Source organism: Neovison vison, chromosome 7 (genome assembly GCF_020171115.1).
Source record: "Neovison vison isolate M4711 chromosome 7, ASM_NN_V1, whole genome shotgun sequence".
NCBI lineage: Eukaryota > Metazoa > Chordata > Mammalia > Carnivora > Mustelidae > Neogale > Neogale vison.
Genome location: NC_058097.1, coordinates 32,001,462 through 32,027,131, shown reverse-complemented (window position 1 = coordinate 32,027,131; position 25,670 = coordinate 32,001,462). Strand labels below are relative to the sequence as shown.

Below are 25,670 nucleotides of genomic sequence, written 5' to 3'. Positions count from 1 at the left end.
TATCCCGACGGTGTCTGGGAAATCATGTGACTGAAGAGGATTAAGAGAATCTATTTTTAAGAACTATTTTCAGTAGAAGCACAGTTGCCCTCATATATGTAGTTTATTCCAAAGTGAACGACTTAATGTGGCAGAAAGTTTTACACTGAGATCGAACCAAGTATGCGGCCAGTTAAGTTGAGGGTAACTGACCAGCTCCATACAGCCGCGTTGTAAGAGTTAGAAAGTCAGTGGGGTGTTAACATTTTAAAAGTGGGGAGAAGAATTAATGTGGTCGGCCATTCTTTTTGGCAGAATACTTTGCATCTCTGAGGTGTGTGGACAAAAACAAGCCCAACAGAATTGATACAAGACTTTTAGATTTCCTGAGAAAAATTTGTATTAGCCAAATTTCCTTTTTCTTTGATCTCAGCAAGTCACTGCTGTTAGTCACTCAAGTGATTTTTGGCACAAGTGATTTTGGCATTTAAAAGAAACTTCTATCTCTGCAGAGGGCTGTGTGGGGAGAGGAGTATGATATCTGGAGTGGGTTATATATTGCGTGTGTGTATGCCTTGGGAAGTAGTTTCGAACTTCCTCCTCTGTTATCTTGGACTCAGATGCGTAGGACCCTTTTCAAAACCTTTTACAAAAAAGTTCTCTTAATATGCTTGAGGCATGTTTTTGCCCTTTAACACTGTCAATCTATAGTTTGTTTTCTTTATATTGGTATTTTTAACTTAGAAGGATCTCTAGACCCTGATGATTAAATGATGGGGACCTTAATGGTGTCTCTGGTACCTGTATTAATGGAAAGCACTAATTTGTGCATTCCTTGCTCTCCAGACTTTGCGTGCTTTCTCTTCACATTCTTTTTAGTCTCTGTTTCCCAGAAAATATGGTTTTAGTATCTATTTAGTATCTTTTTAGTATTCTGTTTAGTATCTGTAATACATGTATGGCATGAGGAAAAATATTCCTTTTATTTTACAGCTTGTTTGCTTTTAGTTCTGTTCTGGACACTGTGTTACTTAGACCTAAAGAAAAGAATGATGTAGAATATTATAGTGAAACTCAGGAGCTACTGAGGACAGAAATTGTTAATCCTCTGAGAATGTAAGTAGATCTGTAGTTATTTTGCCTTTAGATGGTGTCCCATTTGCTGTTTTTTGGTGTAGTAATTAATTTATACCTGCTTGCATTTTTAAGGAATGGGTGCAGATTTGTTCTCTTGATGAAGTATAATGATTGACCCTTTGCGGCCTTTACTTTTTTTTTTTTAAAGATTTTATTTATTTATTTGTCAGAGAGAGAGAGAGAGAGAGAGAGCACAGGCAGAGTGGCAGGCAGAGTCAGAGGGAGAGGCAGGCTCCCTGCGGAACAAGGAGCCCGATGTGGGACTCGATCCCAGGATGCTGGGATCATGACCTGAGCCGAAGGCAGCTGCTTAACCAACTGAGCCACCCAGGCGTCCCTGCTGCCTTTACTTTTTAACATTTACTGCCTTTACTTATTTAATTTCTTAAATCTGGTTAAGGGTAGCACATAGTGTGTGCCATAAAGAGGTAAAACCATTTTGGTTGAGAATAGTCATTTTAGTAAGGGCAGTAGGTTTAGAAAAGCTGATACAAAGTACGTGGTACTCTTATCTTCTGTTATAGCTGATTCTAGCAGTTACCGTAACAGTGATTGTGCTCTCTGGTCCAGCTGGCCTAGTCTGGCTTCTTAATTTTATCTGGAAAAAAAAAAAAAAAGGAGCAAAGAAAAATTTTAATTTGCAGAGTAGCTGGTATTTAGTATTCTTGTATTAGCAAAAGATGCGATGTATTTTACTAACACATTTCTTAGTTACAGGAATATATTTAGGCCTCCCTGCACATCCCGTAAAATTGTGTTTGGTTATGTCTTAGTTTATGAATTATAAATATGTCTTTCTTTAGTCACAGGAAACAATTTGTGATGGTACAAGCCCAAGTGACGAGACATCTAGTAAAGACACTTCGTAAATGGTAGTAGTGATGTGTGACAATGTCACATTATAAAATTTAAACTGTGAAGTGTTAGGACCCTAGACTATAAAGGAAATCTGTTCACTTGGGAATGTAGGGAACAAACTATCTAATTTAAAGTCCATATTAATTTAAATCTTGGGACCCTTTTCTTATTTAACAATTAAAATTTAAAAATAGTTTGATCTAAGAGTTTGAGACAAAAATGCAGAAGATTGAATAATAAAGGGCATCCAGAGTGGCGTGTTGTATAACATGGCTAAGAAAGTAAATTATTAGCGAATAAATCTCCCTCCTTATATCTTTTCTTTACATTCTGTAATGATGAAAATGGCTCTTGTTTTCACCCTTTAAGATGATTATGAGTCTTGATTTCGACAACAGTTATTTTATGAGGCAAATTTTTAAGTTTACTGTCCATTTCGTTTCCCAAGACAGATCAAATCCAAAACTCTACACCATTTCCTTCTTTGCTCCCCAAACATCTTTTTTTTTTTTTTAAGATTATTTATTTATTTATTTGAGAGAGAGACAGTGAGAGACAGCATGAGTGAGGAGAAGGTCAGAGAGAGAAGCAGACTCCCCGTGGAGCTGGGAGCCCGATGCGGGACTCGATCCTGGTCCCGGGATCATGACCTGAGCCGAAGGCTTTCGTCCAACCAGCTGAGCCACCCAGGCGTCCCTGTCCTCCCCCAAACATCTTAAGTCCAGCCATTATTTGGATGCTGTCATCCAGCCAGTTAAGAATCATGCTTAACCAGACTCTGTCACCCTGTCCATAGCAAGGACCTTGGCAGGTGCCTTGTTGTGATCAAAATTCCCTGTGTCTGCAGCGTTCCTCTCTCTAGTATAGCTGACTGGTTTCACTTAGTACTGAAGCCTCTGCTTTCTCTTTTCAAGCTCCTCAAAGGCAGAGACCCTGTTTTATCACCTTATTCATTTTTGTATTCCCAGTGGCTCACAGGTTAGATTACTGTGTGAAGTGGCGGATGCTCAGGGTACGTTGGTTACAGAGAGTTAGCGAGTGAATGAATTGTCAATATACAAAATGGATATTCGATCAGCTAGTTTTGACTTGCTCTTGTTAAACTTGTGCTGGCCTCTCAGCTTTCTTCCAAAGGCATTTTTAGCATTAGAATTTTGTCAGATCCCCGTGGAGTGTACCGAACGTGTCCTGTATTCAGATAAAGATGGGAGACTGTGTCATGCACATGGTGACCTCCTTGACTGCACATTTTCAATTTTTGGTTTCTTATCCAGGCCCTTTACCATTCCCTTTGGCAGCTTTTTCAGTGTCTGGTATTAAAAGGACTGTCTCTCAAAGTTTGTTTTTTTTAAGTAAATGCTTTAATTTCTTTAAGCAAATAGAACCAGAAGACCAGTCATCGTAATTTAAAAATGCTTTTTCTTACATTAGTGTATGATATTTGCTAGTCAGGCATGGTAATATCTGGGGTTATTCTGGTGCTAGATTTTTAATTTACAAACCTCAAGAAGCAGCCTATAACTGTGATTTTGAGAATAATTGTCTAGCCTAAGAGTTTATCTATGACATATTGAAATTATATAAGAACTGTGTGATTATCAAAATGGGTTATATTAATTTAATATATATGCCAGTATTAATTAATTGTTTTTTACTAACTTAGATACGGATATGTGTGTGCAACAAAGATTATGAAACTGAGGAAAATACTTGAAAAAGTTGAGGCTGCATCAGGATTTACCTCCGAAGAAAAAGGTGGCTCTTAATTTATAGGATATGCAATAAAAGTAACTTGAAAGTGTATACTAAATTATTGGTGGAAATGTGTGTCTATGTGGTTTTGGGGATTTTATTTTAAACTAAAAATTCCTTTCTGTGTGATGTACAATTTTTTTAAGTTCTTTTTTTAAAGTTTTTACTTAAATTCCAGTTAGTTAACATGCAGTTTAATATTAGTTTCTGTGTAATGGACAGTTTTGCCCCCTTTTTGTAAATGCTTTATCTCTTCTAAAAGTGAGCGATGTATAGGAAAATGACCCCCTTTGAGAAGCTGTCCAGTTGTAGTACATTGAATTCATAAATAGTTTTTGTCTTTCCTTCCAGCAATGGTATTCACTTGGGTTGCATAGGGTTCATCCCCATTTTTCCAGTTAGCTTTCCTTGTTACAAAGGGCATTAACACAGCAAACTAAAATTAGGTTTATGGTCAGAGACCGTGTTTTAATCTATTCTTCACTAATGGATTTTCTCAGAGATTCAGCTCCTGACTCTGAATGTGTTAGTTGCCTATTGTAACCAGCTATGATGTGTAGAGACTTGGTAGTCATTCAAATAACAGGAAGAAACAAGATTATATTTCCAGTTTTATTCTACTTAACCGCCAGAAGAAATTCGAATTATTATACCTTTTCATACACAGTAAAGTTTTTAATAACAAAATTGGACTGTCCTACTTTGTTATAACTATTAAATATTTTTTATAGTTTTTATTAGGGAGGGAAACTTGAGATATGCTTTTAATTGAAAAAAGTATCAATTATGAAAGTGAATTTAGAATCAGAATATAAGTATTATAAATAAAAATGGAATGATTTAAACATTTTGTCTGTGACTTATTTTTTTATTTTCTCCTAGATCCTGAAGAATTCTTGAATATCCTGTTTCATCATATTTTAAGGGTAGAGCCATTGTTAAAAATAAGGTAACTTTTAAAATTGTTACAGAAGCATTGGAAAATAGGCGATCTTCATTTTCTCTGCCATCATTCCATAGAAATGATTTCTTTAGTGATTATGTAAATTGTATTTGTTTAGGAATCTTAATATGCTAGGTTCCTACAATGCAAATTAATTTAACTATTTAATTATGTAATTAATTAATTTAATTATTGTCCTCCCCATAGTATCATACTTAACTGGAAGAGTGAATCCAGTGTAAATTTGTGCTTTTAATTTTAACCCTGGTAATCAATATTATTACAAATCATTTTCTTACAAAACTGTACCTAAATATTTTTGTAATTTAATTAATGAAAGATTCTAAGGGAAATTAAGATTCTAAGAGAATCTTATTCTAGGAGTGCATGTGTGGCTTAGTCCGTTAAACGTCCAATTCTTGATTTCAGCTCAGGGGATGATCTCAGGGTTCTGGGATGGAGCCCAGGTGTCTGGCTCTGCACTCAGTGGGGAAGTGGGGAGTCTGCCTGAGATTATCGCCATCTGCACCCCCACACCTCCCCTGGTCAGCTTACTTTCTCTGTCTCTCTCTCTAAAGTGGATAGATTAATCTTAAAAAAAAAAAAAAAGAGGGAGAGAGAGAGAATCTTATTCTAGCCTAGTCAAATACCATGAGAATGCTGTTTTTGATGATCTGTCCCTCAGAGAATTAGCTTAGCCTCATATTAGCTCTCTTGTTCCCAGTTTTGTGACTTAGCCTTTTTTTCCTCCTCCATCTTGAATGAAAGTCTCTAATCTAATGCAAATTAAGGGTAGAGCCAAGACTCTAATCTAATACTGAAGTTGTTAGCGAGATAGTCTAAATGGATGAATTTTCCAGATGGTTTAACGTTCCCAGTCTAAATGCTGGACCGTTTTATACTTCAGCTTGGGTTCCTCTGTTGAAAATCTTGCTGATTTATTCTTTACTTCCTAAGAGTTGGTCACAGACAAATACTCTTACACGTCTTTGTGTTGTAAGTGATATTGTTTGATGCCAGTTTGCTAGGAGGGAGGGAAAGGAGGATAGTGCCACAATTACAGTTTGGTATTGTTTGGAAGTTTTCATTAATGAAAGAAGACATAATGCATAAACATCAAGAATATGTATCTATTCTCTATTCAAAGATAGTAATAGCTATATGTACATTTAGAAAATCCTAGAGAATTGTTCAGAAACTACTGGAATTAACATAAGAATTTGTAATTTGACTGTGTAGACAATAATCATGGAGAAATCAATAGCATTTCTGTATACCTTCTAGCAAATATGAAAAAGAGATTCTTTCATACTTCATGGAAGTTTAAAATGCCAAGAAATCAATTTTATTGAGATGGGTTTTTTTAAAGACTTGCCCAGAGCTCAAAGGTGATTTGATTAATTAGTGAGAAAGATTGTGTTCCAGGTAGGAATAGTAAATTACTTTGAGACGTTAATTTTTTACAGAGTCATTTGTACCTAAACAGAATCTTAACTTTTTTTTTTTGAACTCAGTGAAGTGATTTTAGGGTTCTTTACAGGATGAAATGGGTGAAAACACTGAAGTTTGAAAGTTTTTTTAAAAAAAGAATTCTATTATAAGCTATAAGGCAAAGCAATAGACATTAAACAGTGTGATACTATATAAAAGTAGACCAATAGACCTGAATAGGGAGCTCAAAAATAGAATCTCAGTATAAGTCAGCTTTTAGACACAAATGAGGAAAGAAAGCTGTGTTTAATATATGATGTGGGAAATGTCACAGGCTGTTTGGGAGAAAAAAGTCATTTTTGTTTTCCTCTGGAAGAGTTAAATTTCAGATGATGAAAACAATTGTCTTTATTTCCCCCCCTGTAGCCCAACACCCTTTGAGAATGTCATAGACTCTCAGTAATAACAAGGATGAAAACAGCTGTGAATCTCAGGGGGTGAGGAGGGCTGGATACATGTAGGAGTGCGTCTTGGTGCTTGAAGGTCTTGACGGGTTTGGAGAGGGTTCTGGGAAGTTCTGCCACCCCTCAGAGGGGTCACCGCTCCCCTCCCCTTTCAGTGGCCTCTTTGTATGGGGAGGCACTCCTTTAAAGATTATAAGAAGATATAAAAAGATACTTTGGACATTAGCTTTTCTTTTCCAAGTGTCATTCTTTACCTGCACGAGCTTTCTTTCTGAGGGAGAGCCTGCTGATGTAACAACTAGGGAGAGGAGTACGGTGAACTCCGAAATAGTGGAACAGTCTGAGAGACTGCACAGAAGTCTTATAGGACTGACGAGACGAAGGATGTAGCCACCTGGGAGGATAAATGCGGATTTGATAACAAACGAAATCAAATAAACGAAAATAGAATTCCCAGCAATAGAGTTTAAAAGTGTCTATGTCTGTATATATGCTTTCTGGCTGGGAGGGGGTGTGTCACTGGATGCAGTATGTACAGCTGAAGAGAGAATTGCTCGTTTGGAAGGTAGATCTGAGGAAAGTACTTGGAATGTAGCCCCAAGGGAAAGAAAATGGAAAACAAGAGAGGGTAAGAGATGTGGAAGACAGATTCTAAATGCAGTTCTAGGAGACATTAGAGAGAATGGGGAAGAAGCAATATTTTGATAGATGATAGCCAAAAAATTTCCAGAATTTTTGGCAGACTTAAGTTCTAAGAAGAAAGGTGCACAGGATTCCTGAGCAGGAAGCACAGGACTAAATTACCTAACTCAGACACTTACTACAGACAGTACTTTAGAAAGACAAAGCTGCATTTAGAACAAAGGAGTAGTCTTTAGAAACAACAAAGAATTAAGATCAGAAATGTAGGTTAATTAAGCCTCCATATTCAAAAACCAATAACAGTAGTACTGGCAATGATGGTTCCTGTGGGGTGTTAAAGAGAAGGTGAAACTGAAGTCATAGCCACTGGTAATAGGATAGTGCACGGGGGCAAAGAAATAAAAATTCCAAGAAAAAGAAGGAAATAAAATCGGCAACAAGAAGCAAAGGTGCAGGCAGTGTTACTGAATGCCTCTCATTGTAGAACATGGCCTGCGTGTTCTATCCCACGGTGCTAGATGGTGCAGAATCGGTAAGGAATTTTAGCGGCTACCCGTGAAGGTCTGTGTTATGAAGGTAGACAGACCAATTATCATACAGTTCCATGAATGTTTTTATCTCCTCCATAGATAATATCTTTTCTTTTAGGGTCAATGCTGCATTTGTACCCTTTTGCTTTTAGATTTTCCTAGTGGAAAATGGCAATCCAAATTGTACAGTTTTGTACCATCCAGCTTTGTACCAGTTTTGTACCATTACAGACAGCTTCGTTGTAATTTTTGTGTATGGCTTGCTAATTACTCCAGCGTTTTAGCCTTCTAAAAACGGTGGTAATGAGACTTGGGTGCTTGTTTTTTTTTTCTCCGCCACATCCCAACCAGGCTCCTAATCTGTCTGCCTCAGTATCGCAAAGCTGTTGGTCATCTCCTCATTTCTGGCTCCCACTCTTGATGTCTGCCTCCTGGGTTCCCGTCAGCCACGATTCCTCTTCCCCCCACCATTATTATTTCTAATTGTTGCAGCTTCTGACCTCTACCACTTTATGCTTTCTTAGTTTCCTGTCCTATTTTTTTTTCCCTTTTACCTATTGCATTTTTTTTTTTTTAATGCTTCTGGCTTTCACAGAAAAATGCTGGTCTTTTACAGTCATCAACAACCAAGTAAAATATTGATCTAGCATAACCTTCAGGTTTTTTGGTTATCATTTGTTTTTATTTGTTGTGGGTTTTTGTGAATCTCCTGGCTCTGTTAACAAGTAAGTTTGGTTTATTTCAGGAGATAAGTTGCTTTGGAAAGCTGAGGGCTTCTGAAGGTTGGTCTCTGAACAGCTGTTCCATTATGAACACTATGTTAATAAATTTCTATAAAAATTTTGAAATCTAGCTGTAAATAGTTTGATTGTATACCCAGAAACTCTGCTGAAAAAGTAAATAGTAAAGATTATCAGTCCTTTTGTTAGAGTTAGTTTTTTAAATATTAATGACAATCTGTAGTAAGGTAATTAGTTAGTTAGTTAATTTAAGGTTTTATTTATTTAAAGAGGAGAGAGAGCACATGTGCGAGTGGGGGAAGGGCCAGAGAGAGGGAGCGAGATCTCAAGCAGACTCCACACTGAGTGCTGATCCCGACATGGGGCTTGATCTCTCAACCCTGAGACTATGACCTGGAGTGGAAATCAAGAGTTGAACTCCCAACAGACCGAGCCACCCCAGGCGCCCCTGTTGTAAAATATTTAAAAGGTCAATGTGAGTAAATTGGTAACACTGTGACGGGCGTGTAGTAGGAGCTTACTTGGTATTTGTTGAATAAATGAATGATGGTCTAAAGAGACAGCATGCTTTCACGGAAAGAACAGTCAGTGGTTGATATGACGCCGGGTCTCTACACCTAGCTCTGCTTTAAGTTGCTGGGAAGCAATGACCATTCTTTAATAGAACTCAGGGCCTTCATTTTAGAAGTGAAACATTGGGTCTGTCCCATTCAGAGACATAAGAATTTATTTTCCTGTTTCAAGCACAAAATGCTTTTTAGATTTTGAACAGTTCATCAATTGTTTAATGGGTTGTTGATTAAAAATACTTTTTAAATTGGGACAGTTAAGTTGAACCAAACAATTTTAGCTTCTGGTTATTATTGTTTGGACAGTGCTTCTCACTGCAAATGTTATTCCTTTATTTTTCTGCTGACCACTAAGGGGACTTTTGGATATGAAAACTAAGATAAGAACTCATTTTTATGGTTTTATGCAATTTACATGTAATTAATTAATCTGCATTCTTGTCTTTACCTGTTGTTCGCAATGACCTGGGGACACTGTCAATGTCATAGGATTTTCTGTCCTCAAATACTGCTGGGACAGCTTCATGTTCTGACTGAAGCATTTTGTAGAGAAATCATCTGTTTCTTTCTGCATGTTTTTAGATCAGCAGGTCAAAAAGTACAAGATTGTTACTTCTATCAGATTTTTATGGAAAAAAATGAGAAAGTTGGAGTTCCTACAATTCAACAGTTATTAGAATGGTCTTTTATCAACAGTAACCTGAAATTTGCAGAGGTTAGTGATCTTATATTTTGTGGGACAGTGCTTAGTAATCTTGAAACTACTACTAGATTTAATAACTGTTAATTTTACCCTACTGAGAACACAGGAACTGTTAACAAAACACAAATTAAAAAAAAAAAAAAGTTCAGTGTTTCAGTTGTGTCCTTGTAGAAAATGCCTTAGAATTAAGATTGGACTTTCTGGATTTTTGGTGCCAAAGAAAATATAAAGTTAATTTGTAACTTGAAAACTTTTAAGTAGTTTTTGAGGGAAAAGAAGAATTGTGTTTTTTTTTTAATGTCATTTTACCCAGTTTAACGTTTCACCTAAGCATATTAGCCAAACCTCAAAAAAGAATGTTTACTTTTCCTTCAACAAGAGACAAAATAAATTCACTTATATTGGTTTGTTAGTGAACAAGTGATAGAAATTATTTTTCTTTTATTGTTTTCTGTGTCTTCATGATCTTAGTGGTACATGCTTGTGGTTTATTTTTATTGAATTTATTTCTGAAAGAATGTTCTGGTAAAGCTTTAAACGGCTACAGTTATTTGTTGAAATAGAAGGAATGGTGTCCTTGGGTGACCACAGTTTCTTTATTATACTTGCCAAAACAATTTTTCTAAAATGTTTATTTTAAATATAAACCCACAGTAGAGTGTTACTCTAGATTGTCATATTGTTAGAGCCCCAGGGTTGTTGACCTGCCCGACCTCTGGGTGTCCATGTAACGGATCCTGGACCACTTGAGAACTTGTGGCTCAGTGGTGCTCTGGCCATCGCATTCATGTTCGGATCCCGTGTACAGGCCATCCGTGTTACGGCAGAACCACTACTTGGCATGATGACCAGGACTGCTTTGGTTTCAGAGGGAAATTTTTTTTCAGCACTTCGATTCTAAAAATACGTTTATCTTGTTTTTAGGCACCATCATGTCTGATTATTCAGATGCCTCGATTTGGAAAAGATTTTAAACTGTTTAAAAAAATTTTCCCTTCTCTGGAGTTAAATATAACAGATTTACTTGAGGACAGTAAGTATAAGATTTTTTAGTTTGTTTTGTTTATTTTTCTCAAATAGGCCAGTCTCATTAATTATGAGCCAGAGTCTAACAGGATGCGGTTCTTCTAAGAGGCATTTCAGTATCTGAAGAGCCTAGAAATATTAAGCTAGTACTTCCAGTTCTAGGTGTTCCAAGAAAGTAATCAGAGATGCAAGTCAATATTCTATATGCAAATGTAATTATTGTCACATGATGAAGAAATTAGGAACAAGTTATTTGAGAGAAGAGTGGTTAAGTGAATTATGGTGTATCTACGCAATGAAAGCACTGCGGTTAAACTTCACGTTTGTGAAGACCACACAGCATGGAGGTAGTTATGACATAATATTAAGTGAAAAGGGAGGTCGGTCCTTTCTATAAGAGGACCACCCCCCCCAACACACACGCGCGCGCACACACACACACACACACACACACAGGGTTACATAAATCTGCAGATATAAAATTACTGGAGAAAATTCACAATGTTGTGACAGTGGTTATCTCTTGCTAACTGAAATTGTAGATGCTTACAGTTTTCTTCTTTATGTTTTTTTGATTCTTTGAATTTTTATCAGATGTTTTCACACAGTTCATAATTGCGTGAAAACATTCTAGAATACAGTGTTTTTAAAAAACTGTCACTTGTCACTGTTTTTAAACAGTTGAGCACCTGGGTGGCTCATTTGGTTAAGTGTCTGCCTTCAGTGCAGGTCATGATCCCAGGGTCCTGGGACTGAGCCCTACGCCCCGAATCAGGCTCCCTGCTCAGTGGGAAGCCTGCTTCTCCTTCTCCCTGCCTCTGTCCCTGCTCTCTCGCAGTTGCTCTCTCTCTCAAATAAATCTTAAAACACAAAACAAAACAAAACAAAAAGCCAACTGTCACTTGATCATAGAAAATGTCTTTTAAAGATATCCTGAGTCCATGGAAATACAGCATAACATTTATGGGGACAGACAGGGGTGGACTTGTTGAGTCTAAGTCCTCAATGAAGCTTACCTTTTCCTTTTAATTTTTTTAATGGAAGAATGCATGTTTAGAGGCCCCGTAACCTCTCTCCCACCCCTGCCATTTCAGCCCCCAGGCAGTGCCGGATATGCGGGGGGCTCGCCATGTACGAGTGTAGAGAGTGTTACGACGACCCTGACATCTCCGCCGGAAACATCAAGCAGTTCTGTAAAACCTGCAACACTCAAGTAAGTTGGACTTCCCTGAATGGAAGTTCTCTCCTTAAACGGGAAGTTACTGGTAGTTGGAAACATTGCAGGTTTTGGAGAGTTTTCAAAACCATGATTAACTTGAATTCATAATCAAGAGGTGTGGCTCATGTGTCTTCTGAGTCCCCGGGGGGCTGTTGAGAAGTACTCGGTTGCTGTTTCTAGGGTTGAGTTCAGTTAGAGGAGGTGGGGCCCATCTGCTGGAGACACTGAGTCTGGCTCACCAGTGACTTTCTCTTTATGGTCCATCTCAGGTCCACCTTCACCCCAAGAGACTAAACCACAAATATAACCCGGTGTCACTTCCCAAAGATTTACCTGACTGGGACTGGAGGCACGGCTGCATCCCCTGCCAGAAGATGGAATTGTTTGCCGTTCTCTGCATAGAGACGAGCCACTATGTCGCCTTTGTGAAGTACGGGAAGGACGACTCGGCCTGGCTCTTCTTTGACAGCATGGCTGATCGGGATGGTATTTTATTTTATTTTTATTTATTTACTTTTTAAGATTTTACTTACTTATTTGGGAGATAAAAGAAGAGAGAGAAAGGGAGAGCACCAGCGAGGGGAGCGGCAGGGGGAAAGGGGGGGTGCAGACTGCCCGCTGAGCAGGGAACCTGACCCAGGGCTCAATCCAAGGACCTGCGACCATGACCTGAGCTGAAGGCAGATGCTTAACCGACTGAGCCACCCAGGTGCCCCCAGGATGGTACTGTAAGAACTTCTCTTCGACGTGTGGCACCGTTTTAGTCTCTAGTGGGATAGAGTTCAGAGAGCATAGTCTGTTCTGAGTAACAGAAGAGTGTCTGTGGAAAGCCTCTCAGGAGTATGCTGGTGCGGGAGTCTTTCTATCTTGAAATGCATATGCAGCCCTGTCACTGAATTGAGGAATAATCGCATTGTGCTGTTTTGACACACCTGTGGTTTTTATTAAAGTAAGAATCCTAAACTACTTATTTTAGTGCTGAGAGGTTTTCCTTTCAGCTTCGTCTCCTTTTACTCTCAGGCTCCTCTCCTTGTCCATACCCACCATAGTCGCTGCGTTGTCTTCTAAACGATGAAGCAAAGAATAGAAATTAATTTCTTCTTTGGAAAAATAAGCCTATTACGCATGTAATGTTTCTTCCCGAAATGGGGAGTGTGCTGCATCTTCTGGGCCGTGTTCGAGGATGCTTCGGCATAATTTAACAAGCACCTAATGAGCGCGTGTGCAGGAACAGGGGCTCTCACATAGCTGGAAAGCATCCAGGGGTCAGACATTTGGAAAAACCTTTGAGAGGCCAGGCTGGGAGAGCCTTTCTGAGAGCCCCTAAAACCACCCCAGCATCCTCCTTCAGTCTGATGATGTGTGAGAAACAAAGCCTTGCGAGCCTGGCACAAATATGTGTTTAAAATTTAGGGATGTGACATATCATTCATTTCGCTACATGTGCCCTAAACCTGATGATCTCATGGTGGAGCGTCCAGGTCCTTCTGTCTGGGAAGGGACACGGGACGTGAGGAGTTGGTTGTTGTGTGATTACGTATATGGAACGCTATTCCCTCACTAAATGCAGAGAAGCCGATAAAGTAGGTTTTGGACTTCACTCAGGATATGCTTCCTTTTACTAATTTTATTCCATTGGCCCCAGGATCCTTTCAGAAACCAAGAAGTGAGAACACTAAGACTTAAAAGGACCCTTGAACTTCTAGGAATCAGAAGTAAAATACGGTCCTTCAGATCTTGGAAGGCAGCCTCCGCTAAATTTAGAGTTGTAAAATCACTTTGGTAGGTCAGGGCGGCCAAGGGGCTTAGAACTCGCCTGCCCTAAATAGGGTTCTTCCTCTTTTCCTCAGGCGGCCAGAATGGCTTCAACATTCCTCAAGTCACCCCGTGCCCAGAAGTGGGGGAGTACCTGAAAATGTCTCCCGAGGACCTGCACTCCCTGGACTCCAGAAGGATCCAAGGCTGCGCACGAAGACTTCTCTGTGACGCGTACATGTGCATGTACCAGAGCCCGACCATGAGTCTGTACAAGTAATGGGGCATCTGGGCAGGGGCGGCGGCCGGAGGCGTGGTGGTCCGCTCTCATTTGCCCCGAGCTGGCGGTTTTGTTCCGCGTCCATTGCCGGCAATGGATGTCTTTGTGGTGGTGATCCTGCCGAAAAGGAGTCCTGTGTTTAAAAATCCCATTGCTTTTGTGTTACCGAAGTATTTAATAAGAAGCATTTTGCACTCTAGAAAGTATGTTTGTGTTGGTTTTTTAAGAAGTCTAAATGAAGTTATTAACACCTGAAGCTTTAAGTTAAGTGCATCGATCCTACAATATTTTTGGAAGCATAAAATTTTAATTGTGACAGTTTAAAACCTCTTTTAGTCCATTGAGGATGTAAATAAATGTGTCTTCTTTATGGACCAAGAATATGAAATCATTTTCCCTTTTAGCTATTGGTTGCCTTGAGGAAGAAATATGTTGGCTTTATTAAGAGTCTGCTTTCAAACCAGTTAAGATAATTGTGCCGAGTTTGATTTGTTAATTCTCTCTTCTATAGTGCTGAGTCCCGCATGCACATACCCCGCTGAGCTCCTGTGTCTCTGCCAAATAGTGGCCAGAAGAGTACTTCCATCCCTTTAATGGTGGTGTTTTCTATTTGTTCTGGTTTTGAGGCATCTCAGTGATTTTTGTCATAAAACATCTATTTTTGATGTAATTTTCCTGGGGGATTTGAATATACAGCAATTGAAGCTCTTCATTCACACCAGTAACTGTCAGCTGAGAAGTTTGGTTGTTGTTGTTGTCGTTGTTGTTAAGGCTCTCTAACTATTTTATGGAACAGGGCACAATGAATTTAATGAAAGGGTCGGGGTGATAAATAGATTTCTACACAAATATATGGCTCATCAGAAAATAAATTTGAATCTGGAAAACTCATGAAAATCTCCCTGAAGAGATGTATTGGCTTTCTCAACCTCTCCTGTTGTGAGGACTGTCCAGAACGTAAGTGAGGTCGGCCAGTCTGCTCACTGAATCCGGCTTGATTTTTGCGAGAGGTCATGGCAGTTACAGGTCCGATACGTTACTGAAATGTTCGCAGCAGCTTCGTCATCCTCCTGGTGAAATACATAGAACATGGATGTGTTCTTAGCTCATGTCCACGGCATGTGCCTAGAGCACAAGTGGATGTTGTAGACTAGAACTGCAGATTGTAAACGTCCGTGCCATGGAACGTGCTGTGGTCTGTGTTTTCTCTGAGTGTCCTTTTGTGGTATTGTTGTCCTTCTGGAAAGACTTCCTAACCACGCAGAAAGACAGAAGAGTTGTCATGTGTATATAGCATATGACTTCCTAAAACATTTAGTGTCAAATGAAAGTAGAAAGAGTCTTTACAAACCCCGCAGTTAGTTTCTTTTAAGTCACGTTTACCTTTGGTCCTGTCATTCCATTTTGCTAATATTTATTAGCTTTATAAATTGTAGTAAGGTACAAAAACCCTTTCTTTCATCTTGTAATTTTTTCATTTTTGAAATGAAAAAGCACATAAATTTTGCAGGAGGTTTTGCTGAATGCTGGAGTGGGGCTGGGAGGTGGGTACTGGGTCAGGGGTTGGGGGTGCGGAACCCAGGCCAATGTGGCCGGCGCCTCTCCTGTCCTCCTTGGGAAACAAGGGAGTGGCCTGGGGAGCACGATATCTGAGGTCTCCTCCGGCTCTGACCTTCTGCAAGACGGATCACCCCTCAGTAAGGTGGTGTTGAGTGAATAAATGGATGAATGAGCTTATCAATGTGATTTTTAAAAAATTATCTGGAGGAATGACCAGGAATCTCTGTCTAGGTAAGAATGGATTTAACAGTTAAAAAAGAGATAGTTCCTTTTCTTTGAAACAAAACACACGTTCAAGAAGGTCTGTCCTGCCCAGCCTCTTGTGGCAGAAGGCTTGAAGAAGACTCCTCTGGATGCGTGCATGGGGTTTCCCCCAGGATGTGGAGGCTCTTTCCTGGGGGAGGGGCCGCATCCGTTAATGATTTCTAAGATCTCCTTCACGTGGAACCTTATGTCCTTTCACTGTTACCTGGGGGAGGGAGCACTCAGTAAGGGGAAGCTGGGGCCAGGCGTGGTGTTCTGTGTGCAGGGGTGAGGCTCTTCCCCTGGCCCTGGATGGTCCTTCTGGGTGGTCCCCTCCTCTTCCCTGTCTCAGCAGAGCCTATGTGGCAAGTGGGCACCCTCAGGACTGGCACCTGTATGGCACCGGTGGCTCATGTACCTGGTGATTTATTTAATTTTTAGCCTTAAATTTCCTTTAATATTTTCCTGTTGGCTTCTAAAATGTTTTGGTTATCCCTTTTTCCAAATCCTATCTAAAATCTAGATGGCAATAGAGTAGAATTATTTATAACATGGTTTATGCTTCACAGCTACAAATAGAAAATGTAACAAGTCCTGTTCGCCCACCTCCCAACTAAATTCACACTTATAAGTGTGTGTGTGTGTGTATGTGTGTGTGTGTGTGCGCGCGCACGCGTGTGGGCACGCATGTACGTGCAGGCTTAAGGGGGAAGAGAGGGAAATGGAGGGAGGGGGAGGGAGAGGAACCCTGTCATGAGGTAGAGGCTAAGTGTGTTTGTCTCTCAGAAGCAGCTTTATAAAGGAGTTACAGTTTGACTCCATCCCTGAAAGAATGTTTTGTAAGACAGAAAACACATGGAAGGCCAAGAGAAACAGTAACAGAAGTCAGTGACATATAGTTGTTAGAATTGCTAAGGATGACCTCCTTAGAATAGTTTAGGATTTTTGTAATTCGTATTTGCCAAAGCGTCATAGGTGAATGGCTTCTTTCTGTCCCTTGGATTCATTTATTTTTTCACCTAACCCATAATTCAGTAACAACAGAAAGGCATAGTAATTAATTTATGCAACTTGTATTGTCATGCCGAGTCCTGTTGTTTGAACTTGGTGTCTTCTTAAGTTCAGGCTTTACTCCCCCTAGCCAGCTAGATTAAGCTGCACCTGCTCGGCCAGTCGGAGACAGAGAGGTGAGCCGAGAATACAGCATTAGGCCTTAGCTAAGCAGCTGCCCGCCAGTGAGTACTTAGTGGACGTTTATTACTGAGAACTGTGCCAGAAGGGGTAGGAGACATCATTCCTGCCGTTGAACAGCTTAGCACCTACTTCTGACTACAAGGTTCCTACTCCTGGTTGCTTCAGTGTAAGGACACCAGGTCTGGGACTCAGTAACAGAAAAAGAAGTGATCCGGGTCCACCCCTATCTCTGGCTCTTGCTCTGTTAGCCTTAGATGACTGCTTCCCTACTTTGGATCTTCATGTCCTCTGTATAACAAGGAGGTTGGACTATCACATTTTATGGAAAAAAATACAAACTTCTGGGTCCCAGGCCATACCCGCTGGATCGGACTCTTCAGGAGTGGTGTCTAGGGGGGTTGTGATTAAAGGCTCCACCAGGTGAGCCCGATGACCAGTCAGATTTGAAAACTACTGAGCTAAAAGATCTCAAAAATAGCTTTTATGTGGCTGTGTGGCTGTGTAATGTTATATTCATTATTTTACATAAATGTGGGTAATTAGATGTTTATCACATTGTTTATCTGTGTTTACGTATGAATTTATATAAGAGATACATTTGAGTATATATATATATATACCTCAACCTACTGTTTCCTAGAAGTGTTAGCAGTCTTTGGAACACACACACATCTTAAGGGGATATTTGATATTATTTACGTGGATGTTTGTCTTCCATTTTATTTCTTTAGGGGAAACTGAGGCTCTCTGTGGGTACCAAAGAAATGGAAAAACAAAACTCTTGTGCAAAATTAAAACATTATTTCGTACTATCTGCGACTTGATGAAAATTTGAACGTCATATGAGAAGATTTTTTCTCTGGGGTAAAAGTCCTCTTATCATGAAGCAAAATGTCCGTGTTAAAGTAGGTGGAGTATAATGTTTCAAATTAAAAATAAGATCTCCTTCCCTGGGAGTTAGTGATGTTAACAGCACACCCACGGTTCCCCGTCAATGAAAATAATACTTGAGTCCCCCAAGGCATGCTGGGGGCGTGGAGGAGGAGAGCGTATTCAAATGGAAACCAGCGTGCCCACGGGAGGGTGGAGGCTGGAGGAAGACGGAAGGTAACCCCCTCCAAGCCGAAGTGGTGCATGGGGCCCCACGAGAAGGCAAGGCCTGGTCTCTGTGTGCCTCCTGGGGTCCTTGTCACTTGTCAGAGACTAGGCTTGTCTAGGGCGAGGCTCCCTGCAGGGGATTTCCCTTGCACTTGTCTGTGCTCCTTCCAAAAGTCTCACTGGAGAGAAAAGAGAAGAAAGGATGCTTCATCTTACTGTACATCCTGGGGCAGCGGCAGGGTCTCTCTTGAGTCAGGGAGCACTGCTGAGCAGCGGCCAGCAAACGTGGCCGAAGGCAGGGGAAGGAAATGCAGGGGGAAGGAGCCATTCCTTCTCCCCGATGCTGGTCAACACCGGCGTTTGCGGGCCGTCACTCCGGAGCCCGGCTTGATTTCCTGACCCCGGCTTGATTTCCTGACCCTCAGGCTGGACCATGTTCATTTGCTCACCTGTCAGAGCCTCTCATTTGCTCACAGACGCCGGTGGGGAGGATTGGGGAGGGCTGAGGCCAGTGACGGGGGTGCTCCTCCCAGGGACTGCACGCCTCCCCTCTCTCTTGCAGTCCTAAACACTGGCCTCTCCTGTTTTGTGCTTTTTTCTGGAGAGATAATGTTGGAGACTCCACCGTCCTTGGTTTTGTTTTGTGAAATGGCCTATAGTACTGTCGAATTTTAACTCGAGAGAGTGCAATGTCCTGTCACAAACATTCACTTTTTTTTTTTTTTTTAATCCCATTTGAAACTTCCCAGGGAAGTTGTGGTTATTCATAAATTTGGTGTAAAGGAGCACATTTTGTACTGCATTTCGCATATCTGGTGTCTTGTTCAGCATTTTTTTTTTTTTTTGGTCTAAGGAACATGCTGTATTTATGAAGATATTCTTTAAAAAATAACACCCCATAAAATATCCCTTTACTATCAGATTGTTCTGATTTAGCCTTAATTTTGTTAAATTTTTTAGAGATGAATGAAGTGCTGCTGTGGAAAGAAATGTACTATATATTATTTCTGTATCATTAAAATTAAATTTTTATGGTTCCTTTTCCTCGATTTCTTTGGGGAAGAGTTTCGGGTTACGGGAAACCGGGATTGAGTACAGCCTCTTATGTTGTTGCCAGTGCCAGGCGGGTGCCCCCTTTGGGGGGAGAAGCTGTACCTGGAAGTGCAGCCTCTGCCCTCATTATGGCCGTTCTAGAAAACCTCACAGACTTTTCCTGCTCTGGGCCATGTGCCAGTGGGTCGCCTCCTGGCATCACGGTTCCCAGTAGCCTCTTGAAGTACCTGGGCATTTCCGAGCTCTGGCCCTGATGAGGGCTGAGTTCCGCCAGTCTCTAAACCACTCCAACTAGCAGTTGCCCTCCTGAGCCTCGTCGTCTCTAAGCATGGGCACAAAGCTGTCGACTGGAATAGTGCGTCCCGGTCCCCTACGGCTGCCAAGGAGGCCATTCAACACTCTGCTGTCCTCTCTGACCCAGAGAAGTGATCACAGGTTGGGACGCGGGCTGACACTCTCATCTTGTAGAACAAGGCTTCCTCAAGAATTCCTTGGAGTTCATTCAGGTCCTTTGCTGCCAAGGTAGGGAAGCCAGAATGGTCTAAGTGATACTGATAATAATAGTACATTCAAGAACCTTCTTCTTTCAGAAGCCCCTAGCAGGACAAACACACGGTGATCCAGAAACAGTGCCATTTTAGCATCCTTCGGTCAGACTCCAGGGTTTGTGTGCTGTGTCCTAGGTGCCATTCTTAGGGGGTCTGGGTAGGTTAGTGCGGCGGTGAGGGTGTAGGCTCGTGTGCCCACCTGTGGGGAGGGACCACCCAGTGAAAATGAGTCCCGGTCACAGGAGAGCTGAGCGGCTTGGCAGAGAAAGCACTAGCCCATTCTAAGCCTCCCTTCCTGGGGCCAGGCTGGGTGCTCTTCTGACTCTTCCGGGGAGGCAGGTCGTCCCCCGTGAGAGCCTACAGCTCTCAATCCCACCTGTACGCCGAACTCGAGCATGGTGACTTCAGACCTAGAATGCTGCTCCCTGCCCAAGTTATTGGGATCTGCAGGCAGGGCCCGTCAGGCACTGGGTATTTTTCAAAGCTCTTTACATCTGTCCCTCTTGCAGCAAAATTGGGAGCCAATTGTCGGGAGGACGGGGGTTTTTTGAGTGATATAATCTGCTCGTCATTCCCTGGTGGAACTCTCTGCTCCGAAAAAAAGAGAATTGTGAACTTGGCCAAGATCCCAAGGGGATGTAGAAAATCCCTTCTGGGGCTCTTGGCCTTGACTCTGGAGAAAGACCTTGGAACTGTATGTTGGACATACAGTTTTTTGGAGGCAGAAGAAAGCCCTTGGAAGCAGGATGAATTTCCCTCCTTCTGAAGAGGGCTTGAACAGAGGTACCCTCCAGGGGCATGATGATGATGCTCTTCTTTCCATTCAGGGAATATTCCAGATGGTGTGGAAACTTAGATGTCATATACAAGAACCGACCCCTCCCCTCTGGCTTATTAGGTAAGAAGTAGAGGAGTTCTCAGGAAAAGTCTTGGGTTTGGGGGGTCAGCCGGTATGCCACACTGCGGACAGTCACGTCTGGGCGTGTTGCCAGCTTTGGAAGACTTCTGCAGTGGGAATTGTCACTGGAGGGCCAAGTAGTCCCTGATGGCTAAGCTAGGAGTTAGGTGAGTGAAGACTGATCTGGGCAGCACGAACAGAGAGGAACCCAGCCAGCAGGGACCTTCATCCCAGACACAGATTTCATCCGCTGTGCGGACTCTTGAACTTCATTGCATCAAACCATTCCCTGACGACCCTGTGTCTGTTTTAAATACTGCTTTTTCCAAAGTAGCTTGTGGTCACCAACTTGGCCTGGGTTGCCTTCTTGAGCCCCTCTCCCCTCCTCCCCACTTTGTGAGGTGCTGAATGGGACCATGGAGGTCTAAGCTTGTGGGTGCCAATCAGTGGCAGGCATGGTCTCACAAGCCTGTGCGGTAAATGAGGTCAGGTCTTAGACCATGATCCGTGGCTTCCTCGCCACCCGTTCTGAATAGCTAAAGGGAGACAAAGCTGCTTCTTGGAGTGGGGTAAGCTGGGGTTACCATCATGCCATCTACATTCCACGTATTCTAAACAAGTGTGTGTTTTCCTCTTTCTGGCCATCTCTGCAAACTTCAGACTATGTTGTTTAGCTGTATTTCCAAACCGTGCCCTGTAGGTCGCCCCTGCGACCTACCGCAGGTGGACCAACTGCAGAGGGAAAGCTGAAGTGCGGTCCAGGGTTTCTGCTCAGAGGTCGAGTCCTCCCAGAGGCCTTCTTCACAGCCCACGTCAGCCAGCCGGTGGTGTGTTGGTAAATGTTTAACAACCAGCTCTCCAGGGAGAGAAAAAGCTCTGACCTGTAGCCTTTGCTGATTTTGTGGTGTAAATCCTCTCACTGTGGCCGGTGGCGAGCTCCCAGCCTGACGTCTGCAGGTGGATTTGGAAAGAGATGCAAGTAGGATTGCGCATAGTGGATCTAGCGTTTCCACTGACCGGATAGAGAGCTAAGTACCTGAGCACAGATCAGGGGCAGCAGCCACAGCCCTTAGACTAAACCCTGCTCACTGCCTACTTCTGGAAATGTTTTATTGGAACGCAGCCCTGCCCATTCCAATTACACATCTACGGCTGCTTTTTCCCAGTGGTTACCATGGAAACTGTGTGCCCTGCTCAGGCTAAAATATTTACTGTCCTGTCCTTTACAGAAAAAGTTGCTCACCCCTAGCATAGATAATTGTAACATGTAAGATAATTCAGAAGTGGTGAGTTTTAAACGGAATTTATTTAATGAAATTTAATGATAACTTTTAAATATAACTTATTAGCTTATGTAATTAAACTTGGAGTATAGATATGTTTAAGAACTGGCTCTCAAAATTCCTGAAAATGTAGCAATCAGCTTCTGTAAGCCAGCTCCGGGTTACCAGGGGTCACTGAAGGTGCAAATGTGCTCACTGTGTGGCCCCAACACTGTGCATTCTCTCCACGGCACCTCTGGTTTACTGTGGCCATTAGGGCACTGGACCTAATGGTTTATTGTGGTCTCTCTGCACCAGAAGCAGGGACTCTTTCTAGGTCCCTCAGTTTCCTTTTCTTAGCACCTTGAACACAGCGCTGCACACAGTAGGTGCTCAAACATTTCCAGAGTGAAAGAAGGAAATTTTAGCTTTGAATGCGTGGAAGCCAGCCCATTCACTGTGTTGACGTGGCCTGAATTAGATCATCATCCCTATATCTTTAGAGATCATACAAGAGGTCCCCGCCTCTCGTTCCCCACATAATGCTTCCTCTGAGACATAGCGTGATCTTATGATTTCCCTCCTAGTGTTTATGGACTTGAGATGAACCCATGCCTATGCAGTGCTTAGCACAGCCTCGTACTCAGCAACCCCTCAGTAAATGGTCGCAGACAAGCCGCCGAAAGCAATCATGGTAGTATAATCATGAACTTGAGAGACAGGCTGCCAGTCTAATCAACACGTCTCTTTCCACCTCCCTTCTCCCTCCGCGATCTGGTTTTCAGGTCATACTCTCAAGTCTTCATATTGCTTTTCCAGATTTAGATTTTCTTATGCAAGCCTGTCCTCTTGGCGCAGCACTGTCATCTTGTGGTCATAATGGGTTATGGCAATGTCCCGGGTCTTCACTCCCTGCTCTGCCAGCAGCCAGGTCCCAGGTTTGGGAAGCAGCAGGTGATCGTTGAAAACAAATGTGGCAATGAGTCAGGGGTTACATACCAGGTTACTAATTACATCCAGGAGGGTTTAGGCTTCGTCTGTGTCATTTGGGGATAGCTGGCTCATTTGGGGCATTTCTGCTTGGGCCTGTCCTCTCCCCCTCTCTCAGTCTTTTCCTCTGTCTCTCAGTCTACCTTGAGCTTTCAGGTGGATTTCTGCTTATTTCAGATGAGCTAGTGCCATCTACTGGACGAAGGCTGTAAGGTCGGTTGTGAGATCTCTCGGGGACCAGTAGAAGAAGGAATTTACAAACCCATGGTTTTATGGGAAGAACATGGGCAGATAAAAGGATCCTGATGTCAGGCCTCTTAATTGTCGCACATTTCTCTCTCCGCTAGAAACACTCTTCTATGAAGGAAGGAGGCCCGGGGAAGGACTGTGAGCCTAGTGACTGCTATACTGAGGTTAGTACGCCTACAGTTGTTAGGGTCTCTGTGTGAAAACTGGCCACACTCTCAACAGTGTTTCCGAAAGGGTGGTCTGTGGACCGCCTTGCATCCAGGTCAACCAAGGCCTTCAGAGCTCTGGGATCTGCATTTTGAGTGCCACCCCCCCCCACTTCCCTTGCCCTAAAAGAAAAGTCTTTTCTACCTTTGTAGAAAAGACTGTTTTCTTTCAGCAAAATCCGGAAAGAATTTACACTTGGATTTAGGCTTTAGTGACCTGCTTTGTGCTAGTGAGAACACACATCTCTTAGCAAAGCCATGGCTCCCAGCTTCACTCGTTCTGTGTGGTGGATTGTTAACACCTCAAGGCCCCTGGGCCGGTGCCTGGCACATCACAGGTGCCCCTCCTAACACTGCTGCCCCTGCCAGCCATGCCCCCCCATGCCCCCCCTCCTCTCTCATTTCTGCTCTGCAGGTGGGTGAGGCCCGGCCACACACCTGTGTGCAGGTTTAACACCAGGCTGTGTTGGAAAGATTCTAGAACTGGTGGTCACCATCTTTCTGGGTGGCTTCTCTCTGAACCTCAGTTTTTCCAGTAATACAGGGGGGATTGGGCTCTAGTCTCTACTGTCCTTTCTAGCTCTGACATTTGGGGGTTCTCCTGCTTTATAAGCCCCCCCTCCGTGTTGCACTCACAATGGCGTTCGGCTCTGGCTTCTGTATGGACGCCTCCTCAGACTCCTGACTAATCTCTTGTTTCGTTCTTCCTCAGCCACCAATCCCAAACAGTTATACGCAGATCGTGAATGACACGGGCGTTCGAGACAAGCAAGCTTATTTTATTTTAAAGCGTTAACGCTTCGTATGCCCTATAGAGAGCAATTCTTTTTTTTTTTTTTTTTAAGATTTTATGTATTTATTTGAGGGAGAATGAGCGAGAGAGAAGCAGAGGGAGAAGCAGACTCCCCAAGGAGCTGGGAGCCCCATGCGGGACTTGATCCTGGAAGTCCGGGATCATGACCTGAGCCCAAGGCAGTCGCTCAACTAACTGAGCCACCCAGGCGCCCTAGAGAGCAATTCTAGTGCTAGGACATTTTTTCTAAGGACGTGAGGCTCACAGGAGCGGCTGAGATTAGCTCTAAGAGTCTGGGCAACATGGCTTGTGATTGACAAACTTAAGAGGTGCAGGACCTTGATGAATTCATGATGTGGCTGGATTATGTATGTGGTACTCTGTGGCCATCCATGATTCTTCTGGAACACCATCTTTTTTTAATGACATAAGCGAAGGTCTACGATGTATTAGTTGCAAAAAAAAAACAAAAAAAACACTAGGCCGTAAAAACTTACCTAACACATCTGACTTGCCTTATAGAAAGATTTCTGTGAATGTCCTGAAAAGTTTGCGAGGAGGGACCCCACTTATGTTTTCAAGCTTCCCCCATGTCAGAAGGACCCCCTTAGAGACGCGTGGCTGACTGAGTGACAGGGTGTGTAGGGAGGGTGGCTGGGCAAGGGCCATTCATCAGACGGACATACTGGCTCAGGGCAAGTTTGGGAACTGTGAGTCAGATACTGTGAGGATGTTTGGGACTTTGGGGTAGGAATTTGGGAGGTCATTTAGCGTGAGGAAGACCCCAGTGCACTGCCACCTGTTTTGCAAGCAGATGACTCCCCACCCCGCCCCGCCCCTGGCCGCCCTGGGAGGAAGGCCACTGGGAGTGCACGGGGAATGGGAAGACCAGAGGGCTTTTCTGACCCCAGAGAGGGAGTGGATGGCAGCTGGCACTCGAGGGTGAAGCCGCCAAGACCTCACCATGTTAGAGGTGTGGCAGGAGGGCACACTGGGGGTACTGCCCATGGCTGGACCCAAACAGAAGCTGTTTGTCCCAGATCCGTGAGGCTGAGTGAGGGGGCCTGGGTGGGGCAGCAAAAACCTCCGGGATCCGCCTGGGGAGACTGAGGCAGCTGAGTGACTGTCTGATGTACAGTGGTGAGCAAAGAGAACTCCCCGCGCTCTGTGCATTTTGGTGTGACGCAGACTCAGGGCGATGGCCCTCGGGCTTCCTCTGCTTCTCTCTGGCCACCTGAAAAACACCCTCACTGCCTCCTCCCTCCCCCTCCTAGTGGCCGGAACACAGAGAGAGCTTCATTTTATAGGTGGAGAAACTGAGGCCACCCGGCTCTGCTGGGATGCTCCCGGGGGGCTGCATGGGCTCTGGGAGCCTGAGCCAGCCTCTCCCGGGGCTCTCCGCGGGAGCCGCAAGCATAGAGGCTGTTGCCTGCCTCGTGGAGGAGAATGGCGAGGGGAGAAGGAGGCCCCCCATTCCCAGTGATGCTGCCCCTTCCCAGTCTCATGTGCTCAGGGCTTGGGACAGGGGCCCTCCTGACCGAGGCGGCG

At 43.0% G+C, this 25,670-nt stretch overlaps 1 protein-coding gene across 7 annotated transcripts in view; it reads left to right on the top strand.

The window, feature by feature from the left end:
- Positions 1-19,162, top strand: part of CYLD (CYLD lysine 63 deubiquitinase) — a 75,769-nt gene extending 56,607 nt beyond the window's left edge. For all 7 annotated transcript variants that reach the window (XM_044256174.1, XM_044256173.1, XM_044256169.1 and 4 more), the window contains 8 exons: positions 973-1,095; positions 3,638-3,729; positions 4,609-4,675; positions 9,628-9,760; positions 10,673-10,781; positions 11,869-11,987; positions 12,263-12,479; positions 13,844-19,162. In XM_044256174.1, the coding sequence (XP_044112109.1) occupies positions 973-1,095; positions 3,638-3,729; positions 4,609-4,675; positions 9,628-9,760; positions 10,673-10,781; positions 11,869-11,987; positions 12,263-12,479; positions 13,844-14,028 (1,045 nt within the window). In that variant the 3' untranslated portion in view covers positions 14,029-19,162. The remainder of the gene's footprint in view (positions 1-972; positions 1,096-3,637; positions 3,730-4,608; positions 4,676-9,627; positions 9,761-10,672; positions 10,782-11,868; positions 11,988-12,262; positions 12,480-13,843) is intronic.
- Positions 19,163-25,670: the final 6,508 nt, after the last annotated feature.